This window comes from Anser brachyrhynchus (assembly GCF_964034855.1).
Source record: "Anser brachyrhynchus genome assembly, chromosome: 9".
NCBI classification, from domain to species: Eukaryota; Metazoa; Chordata; class Aves; order Anseriformes; family Anatidae; genus Anser; species Anser brachyrhynchus.
Window position 1 is genome coordinate 22,517,910 of NC_137703.1, and position 13,833 is coordinate 22,531,742.

General features: G+C 37.8%; 1 protein-coding gene across 13 annotated transcripts in view; it reads right to left on the reverse strand.

Annotated features, from left to right (window-relative positions):
* The window catches only part of DOCK10 (dedicator of cytokinesis 10), a 152,103-nt gene that overhangs the window by 22,150 nt on the left and 116,120 nt on the right, over window positions 1–13,833 (reverse strand). For 11 of the 13 annotated variants that reach the window (XM_080603754.1, XM_080603753.1, XM_080603746.1 and 8 more), the window contains exons 29-41: window positions 13,391–13,474; window positions 10,604–10,700; window positions 8,862–8,906; window positions 8,288–8,463; window positions 8,039–8,155; window positions 6,911–7,022; window positions 6,086–6,207; window positions 5,886–6,000; window positions 5,659–5,725; window positions 5,289–5,336; window positions 4,515–4,616; window positions 2,172–2,296; window positions 428–540 (exon numbers count right to left, since the gene is read on the reverse strand). In XM_080603754.1, the coding sequence (XP_080459880.1) occupies window positions 428–540; window positions 2,172–2,296; window positions 4,515–4,616; window positions 5,289–5,336; window positions 5,659–5,725; window positions 5,886–6,000; window positions 6,086–6,207; window positions 6,911–7,022; window positions 8,039–8,155; window positions 8,288–8,463; window positions 8,862–8,906; window positions 10,604–10,700; window positions 13,391–13,474 (1,323 nt within the window). The remainder of the gene's footprint in view (window positions 1–427; window positions 541–2,171; window positions 2,297–4,514; window positions 4,617–5,288; window positions 5,337–5,658; window positions 5,726–5,885; window positions 6,001–6,085; window positions 6,208–6,910; window positions 7,023–8,038; window positions 8,156–8,287; window positions 8,464–8,861; window positions 8,907–10,603; window positions 10,701–13,390; window positions 13,475–13,833) is intronic. The other 2 variants (XM_080603752.1, XM_080603751.1) reach the window with 2 other exon arrangements.

Here is a 13,833-nt window from a genome sequence, read left to right on the forward strand (position 1 = left end):
AGGGGTGCCAAAGCTACTCACTAAATCTAAAAGGAGCTGTCTGCTCTTCTGTAGTTGTGAGACCTTCAGCATTTCATCAGGGCTGACATTAACAGAGCAGTTTTTAAAGAGAGAGAGGATCTACCTGCCAACTTGAAGAGATATGAACATGATTAAGAAGAGGTGACATATTAGTAATCGTGCAACCCTATAATGCACAGCAGGGCTGTATATATACCTGGATACGTAGGGTGTTTTTCTTCCACATTTTCCTATTCAGTTTGGGCATGATGAAATTACTTCATGAAATACCTCCACAGAGGACTAACATCTTATTTCCCTATCTTACTGTCTCAAGTTTGCTGTGTGCCTCAACCCCCAGGCCCTCCCTCTACCACGTATCTCACATGGCACCATTTCAAACAGAAAATGAAACAGCAAAGCATACCTGGTGGTTCAGAGTGTAAAGACACAACAGGTCAAGAATTGTGAGGGAAACTTCTGTAGCAATGTTTGCCTCTGTGTCTACATACTGTACAATATCCGTTTCACTGGAGCTGCCTACAACATATGAAGCAATGTGACAAGCAGTCTTCTGAGTATCATTAAAGATCATGTAATTTTGCAATCAGGTCATCCAGTCTCTGTGCAGTAAAGATAGTGTCCTAACTGTACATTTAAATGAAAGGGTATTTTGAAGAAAAGTGCTCCCGGGAGATGGAAGGGGTAGTTAGTATATTTTACTCAACTTTTCTCAGTTGCACCAGTGATGAGAGCATATTCTTTCATTGGTTCTGTTGGGCCTCAAAGGATGAAAGGAACCTAATTGGAAAGTGGGATAAAATGGCTTTGATCTCATAATTTCAGCCTCTAGTGGAAACTCTTAGGTACCACAAAAACATACTGGCCACATTTTGTCAGCCAGAATACCAGTGCTTGTGTGTCTTAGGATGACACCTCTAAAAATATACTGAATCTTCCAGAACTGGCAAGGGTCAGACTGGTGAATTGGGTTGTGGTTACATATGTTATTCCGATTAGTCATTTATGGGTATAATGCTTCATCAGAAGGCAAAGACAAAGACACGTAGATTATCTCTGGATAAACTCAGGAGAGTTTCATGGTCTTTCTCTATTAGGAACTTTCAGCTTATCAACTTTGCAAAGGTAACTTGGGATCTTTTTCTCTTTTGATTAAAGATTCTTATTTCACTAACAATAATGCTGCTGGAGGCACTAGCGTCCTTGAAAGCTTGTCCACTCTTCATGGACAAACAGGATGATCTAATGAAGGACATCATCACTCTACATAAATTTGGCATTCATGACTCTCTGGTAGTGTCCCTCAGCATATGGGGCAAGAGCAGAGCATCTGTCTTTCATTTTTATATACAGCGGAAAATTGCCATTTAAGCATTAGAGATTTTTATATAGTAGAGAGATAGCAATATTACAGGTATCATTATCTATGGACAAGAATAATATCAGACTTGTAGACAGAAGCATCACGGAAGACCTTGTCTGCAAACCTTGACATCATGTAAATTCCAGTACATTAATTTTTGCTACAAAATAAACCCAATTCACAATAGCTTTACCAAGTTGTTTCATAGGGATGATGGGTATAGTGCTTCATTTACACTGCAACATGATGAGTACAAATCACATCAGCTAGTGAGATTTACTTCCTTACAATACCCTAAAAGGACCACAAACTTTCAACTATGTGATCATACCCTTTATTTCATGGTACAGACTGTCATTATTAAAGGTTGCTAAAAATTACCAAGTTCTGAAACAGTCCAAAGGGAAAATAACTTTGTGTCATGAAAAGGTCACTTTAATTGCTTAATATAAATGTAATATTTCAGCCAGCGTACACCTGATTGTACAAAAAGGTACATAACCACAGACAGAAGAGATGCTAGGGGTGGGAAGGGGAAGATTACTTGCCATTAAGACTTTTAAAATACATCAGGTTATTGTAATTCATTCTGGTTTTTATATGAATTTTAACCAAATTTTTAAGCTCAGATTTCTTACTGCCCTGAAAAAAGAGTAAAGTCAGCAGCTCTATGTTTCTCTTCTGGCTATCTTTCATTGACAGTCATGAAAACGGATTTAATTGTATAGAGCCTGATCTAAACCCCATAGAATTCAAGCGGGAAGTAAATACATTTTTTGGTACTTACTTGCAGTGCTGCTGTCTATCATCTGCAAGAGTTTTGGGTTAGAAAGCGCATTTTTGCCACGGATTATTGGTAACGTCTGAGATCTGTGATGCTTGTGGCCATCATGACTAGAAGTAGAATGCATCCTGAAATTCAAAGGTACCATTAAAAACAGACACAAAGAATAAACTATCATGCCTATAAAGAATTTTCCCATGTCAGTTAAAGTTTTCTGCAGTACTTCTCAAAGGTTAAGTAAAACAAAGTGATGCAAAATTTTTCAGAGAAACAAAGTCAGTAATGTGAACAAAACAGATGTGCTGTGATTTCTTGAAATCACAGGAGACAAAACTTACTGAGCACTGGAAAAACCACAACATCAGCTTAAATAGCTGGCTGATGTTTTGCAAACTGCTTTTGGGTGAAGAGAAATTGAGGTTAGCTCAGTTGAAAAAGAACACGGGAGAAATACACCCTACTTGTGAAAGAATTAATACAACTAGCAGCTTTTATGAGGGGGAAAAAAATAGTGAGACTGGCAGTGACAGTAAAAAATGTGTGCGCAGATGTTTGTATGTGTGTGTTCTTTTAACCTTTTGATGCTGACAAACAGTATGAAGTATTTCATTATCATGAGAAGCTTATCATAATTTGTAAAAGGATTTTGAATTTGTAACCACTTCAGAATTCGGCAAGACTCAACATCACTCATAATTCAGGTCACTTATTTAAATATTAAAATACTTTTATTTATTTATTTTTAAATGTAACTTCCTAAAAGCACATAATTTAAAAATGTTTTTGAAAAAAATTGCTTCTTGTACCTAACTAAAACCTCTTGTATTTGTTGTTTATTTTTACAAAAAAATAATAATTAGATTTTACATTTAAAAAGAAAGCTCCCATCTCAGGTATGAAATTGATGTCCAGACATTTGCCAATGAATGTGACAAAGTCTTCCACTATGAGTCAGTGGAAAGATTTGGATTGCTATCCTAGTGAACTAGTGAATTGCGAACATGTGGAATTTTGATGCTGAGGTTACTGTTTTGTTCCCTCCCACACACCCCTTTTGGTAGGGAAGGTGTGATTCTTTCTGAAGATGTTGACACACTGGCATTCAGCAAATGCAAATACCTAAGTGTAGAGCTGGTCACCAGCCATAAGCCATAGTTCATCTTACAATGCATCATCAAAGAATGTTCTGTATTACAACAGGCCAAACAAATAGCCATGTGGACAACAAATCTGTGAGGGGGTAAATTGTGAAGGCCTTGGAAACATCAGAAATATGACTTTAGTTTCTGGATTGCCACCATGCTGATTCATCTGCAAATGCTCAACGAAACAACAGTCTCCTACAGGCTGCTTGCCAGGTCCAGATGGGATAATGATATCAGTGCTTTTTCTTGAAAACTGCACGATGCAGGAACAAAGAAAGAAGTATGGCAGGGAAGGCATCCTCTTTCCCTCCTGTGTACTAACTGTTCCACTCCAAGGTACATGCTTATTATAGTGTGCAAACTCCAGCTACACATAAATGAGGCAAGTCAACGATCCAAACATATGAGGAAGGGGAACTATCTCAGCATGCTCTTAGAAACAACCATAAGCTGCACAGAGTCAAAAGTTCACCTTCTCTCTTGAGTTTTACATTATTAACTATGAAAAAGTTCACACTATTCCATAAAAGGGTCAAAAAGATTATTAAAGCTTTCCTGCACTTGCAGTTTATTACCGTGCCATCCATGAGAATGATTAAATCTTGCAATCTCTAGACTAGGAAAAGGAAATTAAAAATGAAAGAAATAAAAGAACGATTCTGGAACTGGCAACATGGAGGCAGCGGTACAGGACTACGTTACACATAGCCAAATGGAAGTAAAAAGACAGGGCTGAAGCACACCTACTCCTTTGACTTTGTGTTGCTAGATAGTTCCCATTCTGTCACCCTGGGTTATCAAGAGAAAAGTAATCCCCTGATACTGTGACCTCAGCCATAGAAATTCATTCCTAAAGCAGTAGGAATGAAAACATATGACTTCATTTAGTTTTGGGAAAAATGCGAATTATGTTTCAGATAGGCATCTGAGCTGAAAACAACAGCTAACGTTTCCTGCAATACTTGACAATATATTGACAGTAACTAAGTATTCTTCTAAATATAGTATTTTAAACAGCTTGTAAGTCCAACTGAAGTTGAAGGGGCTCAAGTCTTTTATGGTTTACAGCTTCAGGGGCTCTGAAAGCTGTTACAGGTTGTGTTAACTCCTCTACAATTAACACTGTAACAGGGTAAGATGGCTGCAGGATGATAACAAAGGCTGTGATTTCATAGCAATTAATAATGAGATGTGTCATTACCATTGCGAGAGCAGACCTGATGTCTGGCCAGAGGAGTTTGAACCTTTCAGGGTGCCATTATTCTGGGTGGCCTGAACAAACTTAAAAGCAGCAGCAATTTTCCTGTTAAAAGAAAATAACTGTTAATCTGTTAGGAACGTGACATTGATTTTGTCATGCCTCTAAAGAACAAATAAGGCCTGACAAAACCTGCGACAGCATTAACTGGTTTATCTGGTGACCTTTCATTTTTCCACTGTACGACATATGACAAGTTTACAGTACTAGCATTAAATTAAAAATGAAACACTGACTCAGACAAAGTGTGCATTTCACACTACACAGCTGGAAAATGATCTCATGCCTTTTCAGCAAGTGCACAGAGACAGATTTTTTTTTGATTGCTGTGGAACGTTCATCAATTCCCATTAAAACCATTTGCTCCATTATATAGAACAAAAATACAGCGTTCAAGTTCCTTTATTTGATATATGCTGAAATAAAGTTGAGGAATGGTCCAGTACTATGGGTTACAAATGCAACAGTGGTTATCCTCACAAAAAATTTATCTGTTACACCAGGTATGCACTTTCATGTCTAGAACATCATGATAAGACTGCATAAAAGAAAAAAAGAAGCACACATCAGTTTCAGTATGTCAGACTGATGCTTTCAGAAGAAAACAGATCAACATTTAGGTCTAACATAGACAGTAATATTTAAATACTGTAACATAGTCTAATATAGTGCAATGATATTTAAATATTACAACATAGTCTATAACTAAAGAATTACCTTACAATATTGCGTTTTCCTAGATACCTGAAATTTTGAAGACAAACCCTGAAAGATAAAACAGCACATTTTACATCTATTAATGATTCCCTAAATACATAAAATACTATGAAGTACTACTATGAATATCTCTTCTGGGAGGAAAACCCAAAGCATTAAGGCCCTTGTTCATGGAAATGGCCAACGTATTGAAGGATATGGGTTTCATTAATAATATCTTCTTACAAATTCGGAAGATAATGGCAAAATAATCCAAGATATAACAGCTATCTCACTATACCACAAGGTGGACAAAGAGAAATTATTTGCAGTAGCCAGTTTAGAACATTATTGTTCAACATAAAATCAATGAACCACAAAGTGAACTTACTCTAAAATGCTGAAAAAGTCTGTTATTTCTGAGAATGGTGCTCGCAACCAGTATGAAATCAGTGCATCTAAAGGGAGATATTAAAATGTGTTGTGTATCTGTTAGAGGGAATTAAACTTGACCCAAAGCCTGTAAAATACACTGATAATTATTCTATTTTAACTTTGGTTTGGATTCAGCATTCACAATATTTCACAACGTAAACTAGGTAATGTACATTTTCTTACCTTCTGAAATGGTTTTCATAATGTGAAGGAAACACATAAGAAGGCTTCTAGTTTCAGCTTGATCCAACTTGTCAAAACGAAGGGTTGATCCAATCAAAGACAAAGGTCTCATGATCTGTTGAATTGACAGTGAAGGGCTTTGTTGAGTATAGTAATAAGTATCTAAATCTAGGAATCATTTTCAACATTTGCACATGTACCTTTTCACACGTGTCAGTTCTCTCACTGTTTTTTTCATTGGTACTTGGGTTAGATTCAAGACTTGCTAAGGAAGCTCTGGAGTCAGCATGGTTTGCTGCAGAGATAGCTATTGATGAAAAGGCTGTAAATGAAAGTCATAGCAAACATGCTAAACTAAAACATTTATGGATACAAAAACTAACAAGAAAAATGGAGAACTTAAAATGTGTTGTGCTGGATTGATACCAGTGCTTTGAACTTCCAATGCCAAAGCTATTGATGGGTATGTCTAGTATAAAAAACATTCAACAAGTAAAATGACCGAGTTTGCCATTATTCATGGCATTAAAATGCCCTGTTGCATTCCATAAGGCCTGACACAAAGCCATGAAAATCAGTGGAAAGATGCCTGTGGACTTCCCTGAATTTTGAAATGGAATGAGGAAGAAGTAAACAAAAGTTGTGTTTCTACCCTTCCTTTAAGCCTGGGAAAACTAAGAGCACTTGCCTTCAAGAGACTTCAGGGGTTTTCAGGAGAAACCTTGGGACTATTAACCCAGGCAGACTGCAAGAATGAACTCAGGTACAGGGATCTGTGAGAGCCTAACTACTGGCATCATTCCAAAGCAGGAGAGTAAGTGAAGCAGTGGAAGAAGAGCAGCTTCACAAGACAAATAAAATCAATCCAAAAACACCCAAAGAGAAGAGAAACATCGCATACCATGTTTCCCTGAATATCACATAAAATGGGTTAATGGTATCATCCATGAATACTAAGCAGAAAGCACAATGCATTGAGATACACAGAAATCTACCTGTGTACATGATCAATCTGTCATTTATACCTGCTATGGAGTTCAAAACATCTTTGGAAAAAGAAGTGTCCACAGAGTTTGCATGTTTCATCGCAGCCTGGCTCTGAAATCCTCCAGCTGTACTCAAATCATCCCTAGATCCCTGTATTTTAAAATAAACAGAATAAACTCTGCTAAATGTTATTACTGTTTACTTTTACAATGACAGCACATATGCAATGTTGACTTTTCTTAGACATTGAGCTAGAAAACCTACTTTCAGCTGTTGATACATGACAGCCTTAAAAAAAAAAACGGGCTTACTGTAATATGCCCAAATTAGCCTCAATGTGAAACACTCATCATTGGAGTTGAAAAGAACATACCAAGTCTGTGTTTGCTTCTTAAACGTTAGCATAATATTAGGATAGGAGCATTAAATGCTGTTAGCGATTATCAGATGAAATAGGCTGATTTACTGCAAGAACACAACACCCCTGCAGAAATTATTTCTAGTTTTTAGATCAGGTCTGATTACAACACATCTAGTCTTTTAAGAAATAAGTAAATCTGCTCCTCCTCCACAGGCACAGTTTATACAGATGTTTTTTTTTTGTGGCAGTAAAGCTGTTCTAAAGGCATTCTGTACCCCTTCCCTCCTTCAGCTACTTGTATGCATTCCCTCTACTTCCTACTGTTGCTCATGGCCCCTCTTCTTGTACTAAAGAAACTGCTTGTGAGTCCATGATATAACCCTGAAAAAAATCTGTGAGTGATGAGAGTTTTTCTCTACAATAATGTCTCTCAGAGATCTGCCCAGGGACCTGCCAGAGGGTAAGCCCGCAGCCCATGGCACTAGCGCAGACACACAAACTGGCTGGGGTTATGAGCCTCTAATTTGGAGCTTCCAGCCCCGGGACAACCTGTGCCTTAGAACTGTCCCAGACTCAGGGTCCTGCCAGTACAGACTCCCAGGGCTCTGCAGGTGTTGGGTAAGTCGAAACCTTTCAAATTAAACATTTTGGGTGCAAACAAATCAGCATTTTTAGAACTGTATTTTGCTAGCTAATTTCTGACCAGGGCACATTTGGGCTTCTTCCCACCAGATTGCTTTTCTCAGACCTTAGGGTCAGACCTCAGTTTGATCCTTTCAGAGTTCTGAAAACTCACAAGAATTACCTGATTGGAAGTGTTGATATTGAAAAGGAACATATCCTTCATGTAAATCCTTGGCATATTGTCCAAAAGCATTCCATAGAGTGGCATGTACAGGTTTGCTATTTGTGCTTGTTTTGCCTAAAAAACAAATGATATAAAATAAACCTAAATAAATTAATTAATGTACACTGGTTGGCTAAGGATGTTTCACGTGTTTTAGCCACTGTATGAACAAGCAAAGGAAAAAGAATAAACAAACAGCTTCTTTACCGGCTCTGTGTATCGATCATCAAACGAATGCTTTGCCATTAAGTTTTTAAGCACAGCCAAAGCTAGGTGCCTAATATCCTGGTCTTCTTGCAAGGCAAAACCAACCTCCCGCAGCAGTACTCCGATTAAGAAATGTTTACGGCAAAATTCATTGGTCAATGTGTACTCTGGAATATCTTGGAACAGAAAGGACAAGAATGTCTAAATTAATATATGTTGCATAAAAAAAACCCTCTCCCATTTTCAAAAATGTCAGTAACTTTGATTTATTTAATCCACTGTTAAATCTTGATTTCCTGAACTGTCGCATTCCTCCAATTTATATGCATATACCAATATTAGAATCTCAAATGTTTTGCACACAGTATGACTAGTCACTTCTTTGAGGTGCAGGGTCAACACTGTTGTTTCCATATTCTATCTAGAAGAGTTCTAAAACACACAGATCCAGACTAACAAATGGTGATTAATGTTTGCCTGTATTTGCCCCAGTTCAGTGGCAATGGTGGAAATAAATATTGTAGTTCTTAATGCGCAATTCTACTTAATGCTTATGCAGCCATTTTGCTCATACCTGATGTTCGATAGTCCTGGGTTGATTCTGAAGGTGTCACAGGGTCTTCATTTATCATAAATATAAAACAATAGCAGGCAAAAATCATTAAAAAACACAGCAAAACATAAGTGCACAAATTATTTACTTTATATCCTTTTGAATTATTTGACTGAAATTTGAATGAAACAGTTTCTCCTGGGCTGTGCCAGTAGTTTTTTCTAAAACTCTGGACAACTGTTTCATATAGAATGGAAGATGAATAGACAGTTTTCCTTCATTATTCACAAGAAATTACTATGATGAGTCTCAGTTTTTAAATCCCACTAAAAACAGTATGAAATGGCAAATCATTTTATTCATCAAATTATTCTAAAGATATTTTTTTTTCCACAATGACAAAAAGTAATAACCTTCACAGTGCTTTAACAAGTGTTAGTTGCACACTTGTTGTCTAACCAGGTTAAAAATTAATTGTTAACCAATAACTTGCCACTCTCCAAAATGTGCTGTTTGGAAAACAAAAATTTCTAAAGCTTCATAGCAGCAATGAGCAGCAGAACTGAACTCTCTTTAAGGTGGCAAAAACTAAAGCAAAAAAGAGACAAGGGTCCGTCCTTTGAGAAATGCTGCACAGAAATATCATTCTGCCTTCCCTGGAAGGTGCCTTCCACTCTCAGCAACTTCAGTGACCACATCCCAAGTGAACTTCTCAGAGTCCACAAAACTGTCAGAACTGTCAGTGGTGCCCAGGGCTAAAATCCCCGTGTCTTTGAATGAAGAGGAAAAGCACCTAGTAGTGAGAATTGGCCACAAAGTCAGGTTCTAAACAACAGAGGCATGCAAAGGAAGAGAGAAACACCCTGCTCTCACTGTAAGCCTCGTGCTCTCCGGGTGGAAGGAAACCTGTTGTGCCTGCAAACTGTCCAGCTAGAAGGTGGGTAGCCACGGGAAGTAGGACTCATCAGCACAGGCCCAGCACTGAGCAAACAGGGCTGCTACTTGGCTTGGGGCATAGGCAGAGAATTTGCTCCTCTGGTAGAGCATAGGCAAAACCTGCTCGTATTTCCCTGCAAAACATAGGATATACATTATTCCCGGCCTTGAGAAGTAGCTCAGGAGGGACCAGCAATGCATTCTGAAATGGGCCTCTCTTGCCATACTGCTCCAGGTAAAACATTGCACTACTCAGCACCAACTTGGCAGAAAATGGCTATCGCATGGGACCTTCCTGCTAATCCTAGAGATGCTTTGGAGGCAGAAGTACCAACAGCCTATCATCCATGAAGATGGAGGTTTCCAAACTCCTTCTGTGTGACCAGCTCAGATCTTCCTCCCAAAGGAGGGGCCACTGTGGACAAGTCATACTCCCAGCTGCAGCAAGGAAGTTCTACCCAGTTATTAGTTTCACAATTCTCTTATCACCACTTCAGCCTTAGTGTCTTTCCTTTCCTACTCTACCTGTTTAAACCTTTCCCTAGCTCATCATCTCCCAAGGCTTTAGTAATTCTGTGTTCACAACCAGTCCAGTTCATTCACCACAAACTTCCAGAGGAAGAGTCACCTCTCAGCTGGACAGGCAGGGGTTGCGTATATTTAGTGTGATAAAAATAATGTCACTTCGCCATGGCTGTAAAGTACCACACCTGACAAGACATTATGGGCTTCCATGGCTGACGTACGGACACAGTACTTCAGAGTTGTTACCTGAACCACCCAATAATTCCCTGCTGTGCAGAAACCCTTTCAGCATGACAGCTTACCAGGAATGTTTGAAGACCGTATGGGCAGGCACAGAGGGATAAAGTGTTCATGGTGACAGACTTCTTGGAGAAAGTCAAATTTGAACTGATGTAAAGTCTGAAAATCACAACAGGCATCAGCTCAATTTACATTAAAAGAGGGAAAACAGTAAGACAGAACTGCACTATTTATCACTACCTTAAAATTCATACTCACAACCAATAGTGAAACTTTGTGGCTGGCTATGCCAAGCTACATGAATAACATCTGGTTTTCTTATGTTATCAGAGGAACTTGTCACAGACCAACAAGCTTTTAATGCATTCCTCAAATATAACTTTACATTGAAGATGTATTGATAAATCTAAGCTTGATTTAAGCAACATATTTAAGGCAAATTTAAAGCTACCCTGGGTCTTTTAATGGTATATACTGTAACATAAAATCATAGTCAGGTATCTTCCTCAGTTCACGTGATTTAGGACCATCATAACTATTATGTCTTTCTCCTCTATTTTTTTTTTCTATTTTGTCCACCAAAAACAAAGCTTTAGCCACACAGGTCTGATCCCAAACATACTGATATTGGTGAAAGCTTCTTCTATTGATGCCAGTCAGTTCCAGCTTCTACGGATTTTGATATTATGTAATAATGTGTGTTATATATTAAGTCAGTCAATCCCTGATAAATTGTAGTTTTTCTGCTGCTACCATCAGACTAGGATACCTGGAACATATGCTTTTTACAATCTACTGAGAGTAGGGAATGGTAGGGAATTTTTCTCTGACATGTTTTATTGCACTGTAGTACCTGAGCATGAATACAGTTGTCCATTGATTGCACGGTCTAATGGCAATTAAAGAAATGAAGAAGCTGAAATATATTTTCCAGGAAATGTGATATTTTGAAGGAACACCATGCTGAACTGAGTTCCAATGAGACATTTTAACTTTTGAATAAATATTTCTCAAAATGATGCTTAAATATCAAAATATGGAATACCGTGAATGTTTCTGTGGAATAGAAACTATAATGCTTCATTCACAATTAAATTCAGACTGCAACATTATATACTGATATACCTATAAACTACAGCAATACATGCTGTTAAATTTTCTGAAAAGAGAGGTCAGATTGTGGTATGAACTCTTTTGATAAACAATCCCATTAAAGAAGCAAAAGATACATAGAAATGAATCCTGCAGCAAATTTTAACAACCGACTCATGCTTAGGGGTCTGATTGAAAACTGAAACAATCCAAGACAAAGGCCTTTCCTTGAGGTCAGAAATCTCTCATTTTATTTTATGGTTATTGCTTTTAAGTGCTGCAAAGCCTGTTCCAGTGGCACATCTGTCTCAGCTCTGCAGTGATTCTGCTTCATGCGTCCTGGCAGATGGCTCTGAAGCGAAGCTGGGTGGCTGGCAATGCGCACGCACTTACTGCCAAGGAGCTGCTAATTTCTAATGTGCACACTGACTAATCTCAGGCTTTTCTACTGGCCATTATATTGTCTCTTTTTAATTAAACATCTGTTTTTGAAGCTGAATGTATTTAGTGAAGTTTGAAATGTGGAAACAATTTTCAGATTACATAATATTGTTCGCAGAATTATAGACTCCAGGTTACAGCACTAATACCAAGAAACTCCATTCTACATCTGCTCCAGAGATTACTTGAAAGATCTGAGTACAACATGAAGTTTGGTTTTACTAAAATGTGAAATAGGCTGGAGTAATCTCATTCATTACCTACAAATACCAGATCAGCACTAAAGAGTTATAAAAGGTTAATGGACAAAATTTTTGTAAGCTTTTTGGGAAAGATGCATTCTGCTATTTATTGTCTTGTACACTCTGCTATGATAGTTCTGAAATCCAGCTGCGTAGAATAAAGACCAGAAAGACTGATTGAATGGATGAAGAATGAAGGAATCAAGCTGAATAATTTGGGGACCTCTTGCAGTTTGAAATTGATTGTCCAAACTAAATCACTGACTATTATAGATATTATTGAAGAAATTTGGGCTGCAGAGAATTTTCCTCATGGCAAGTGCAAGCTAATTTGGAGCTGCCTGGCTTTCTTGCATCAGCAATGAGGTAAGAGTATACCATTCAAAGTAACCGAGATGTTACATACGTTCTCAGTTGAATTTACACAATGGTAACTTGTTCAGATGTTTTTTACCGCCCTAAAAGAAAATTACTGCCAACAGTTGCTGATATTTGTAGTCCAAACCACAAGCGTACTCTCCAAAGAATCAAATCTCAAATTCAAAGAACTGGTCAGCCTTTTCCATGTTTTACTCTTAGCTGTCCTTGCAGAGCCTGCTTTTGCAGGGCTCAGTGAGAAAGTGTTTGGACACAGCTACTTACTTTCAGAAAGGAGAACAGGTGGCTCAAAAACAACAATAACAAAAATGAAATTTTATTCTTGTTAATAGTAGTCGCAGAATGGTAATTACTAACGATACTTACCACTTAGACAAGGTTTACATAAAACATTTGTTAATGTCTAATTCATCTGCAAAGGGAAAGTGTCCTTAACTGCACATCTGTTGATTTTTGTGCATCTAAAGAACTTCCCAGAAACAGTCATATAAGTAAGTTTCATGTTTAACCAAGAGTCCATCTGCAGGGGACCTTTTGCAAAATTAAGGTTTTAACAGAGTGTTAAATGTTTCCACTGACTTGAGTTCTGAGAATGACAAAGCAATGGAATAGATTATAAATAATTTTAACATAAAAACATTTTGTTAGTGAGTCGCTTAGGAAAAAAAACAACAATAAAAAAAATCAAAACTATACCTTGCTATCTCCTGTTCCAAACATACTTATATAATTGTTGACCATCTTGAACACAAATCCACGGTCCATAAACGTAAAGCAGCGCTACGAAAGGGGGAAAAATATTATTTTATAGCAAAAAAGCAGTACCTGGCCTCATTTACCTAGTTTTTTTACCTTGTGTCACCTATAAACCTGCATCATTTGGGTGGGTGAAGTCAGTTTCATGCAGGGCAAGGAAAACTGTGGAACTGGTGAATTTGGCTCTTCACACCCTGCCTTGTAATAACCAATCTATTATACTTTTCATTTTCACTGTCTACAGCCTAAAATAATTATTACACTGTACTGTGCACCAACAGAAAGCTTATCTAATAAAAGTTATTCACGTACTGCAACACTCAATAACTAGAGGTGGTATGTGATGGGAGCTGACCTGAGTATCTCCTTCAGTGACAGAGCAA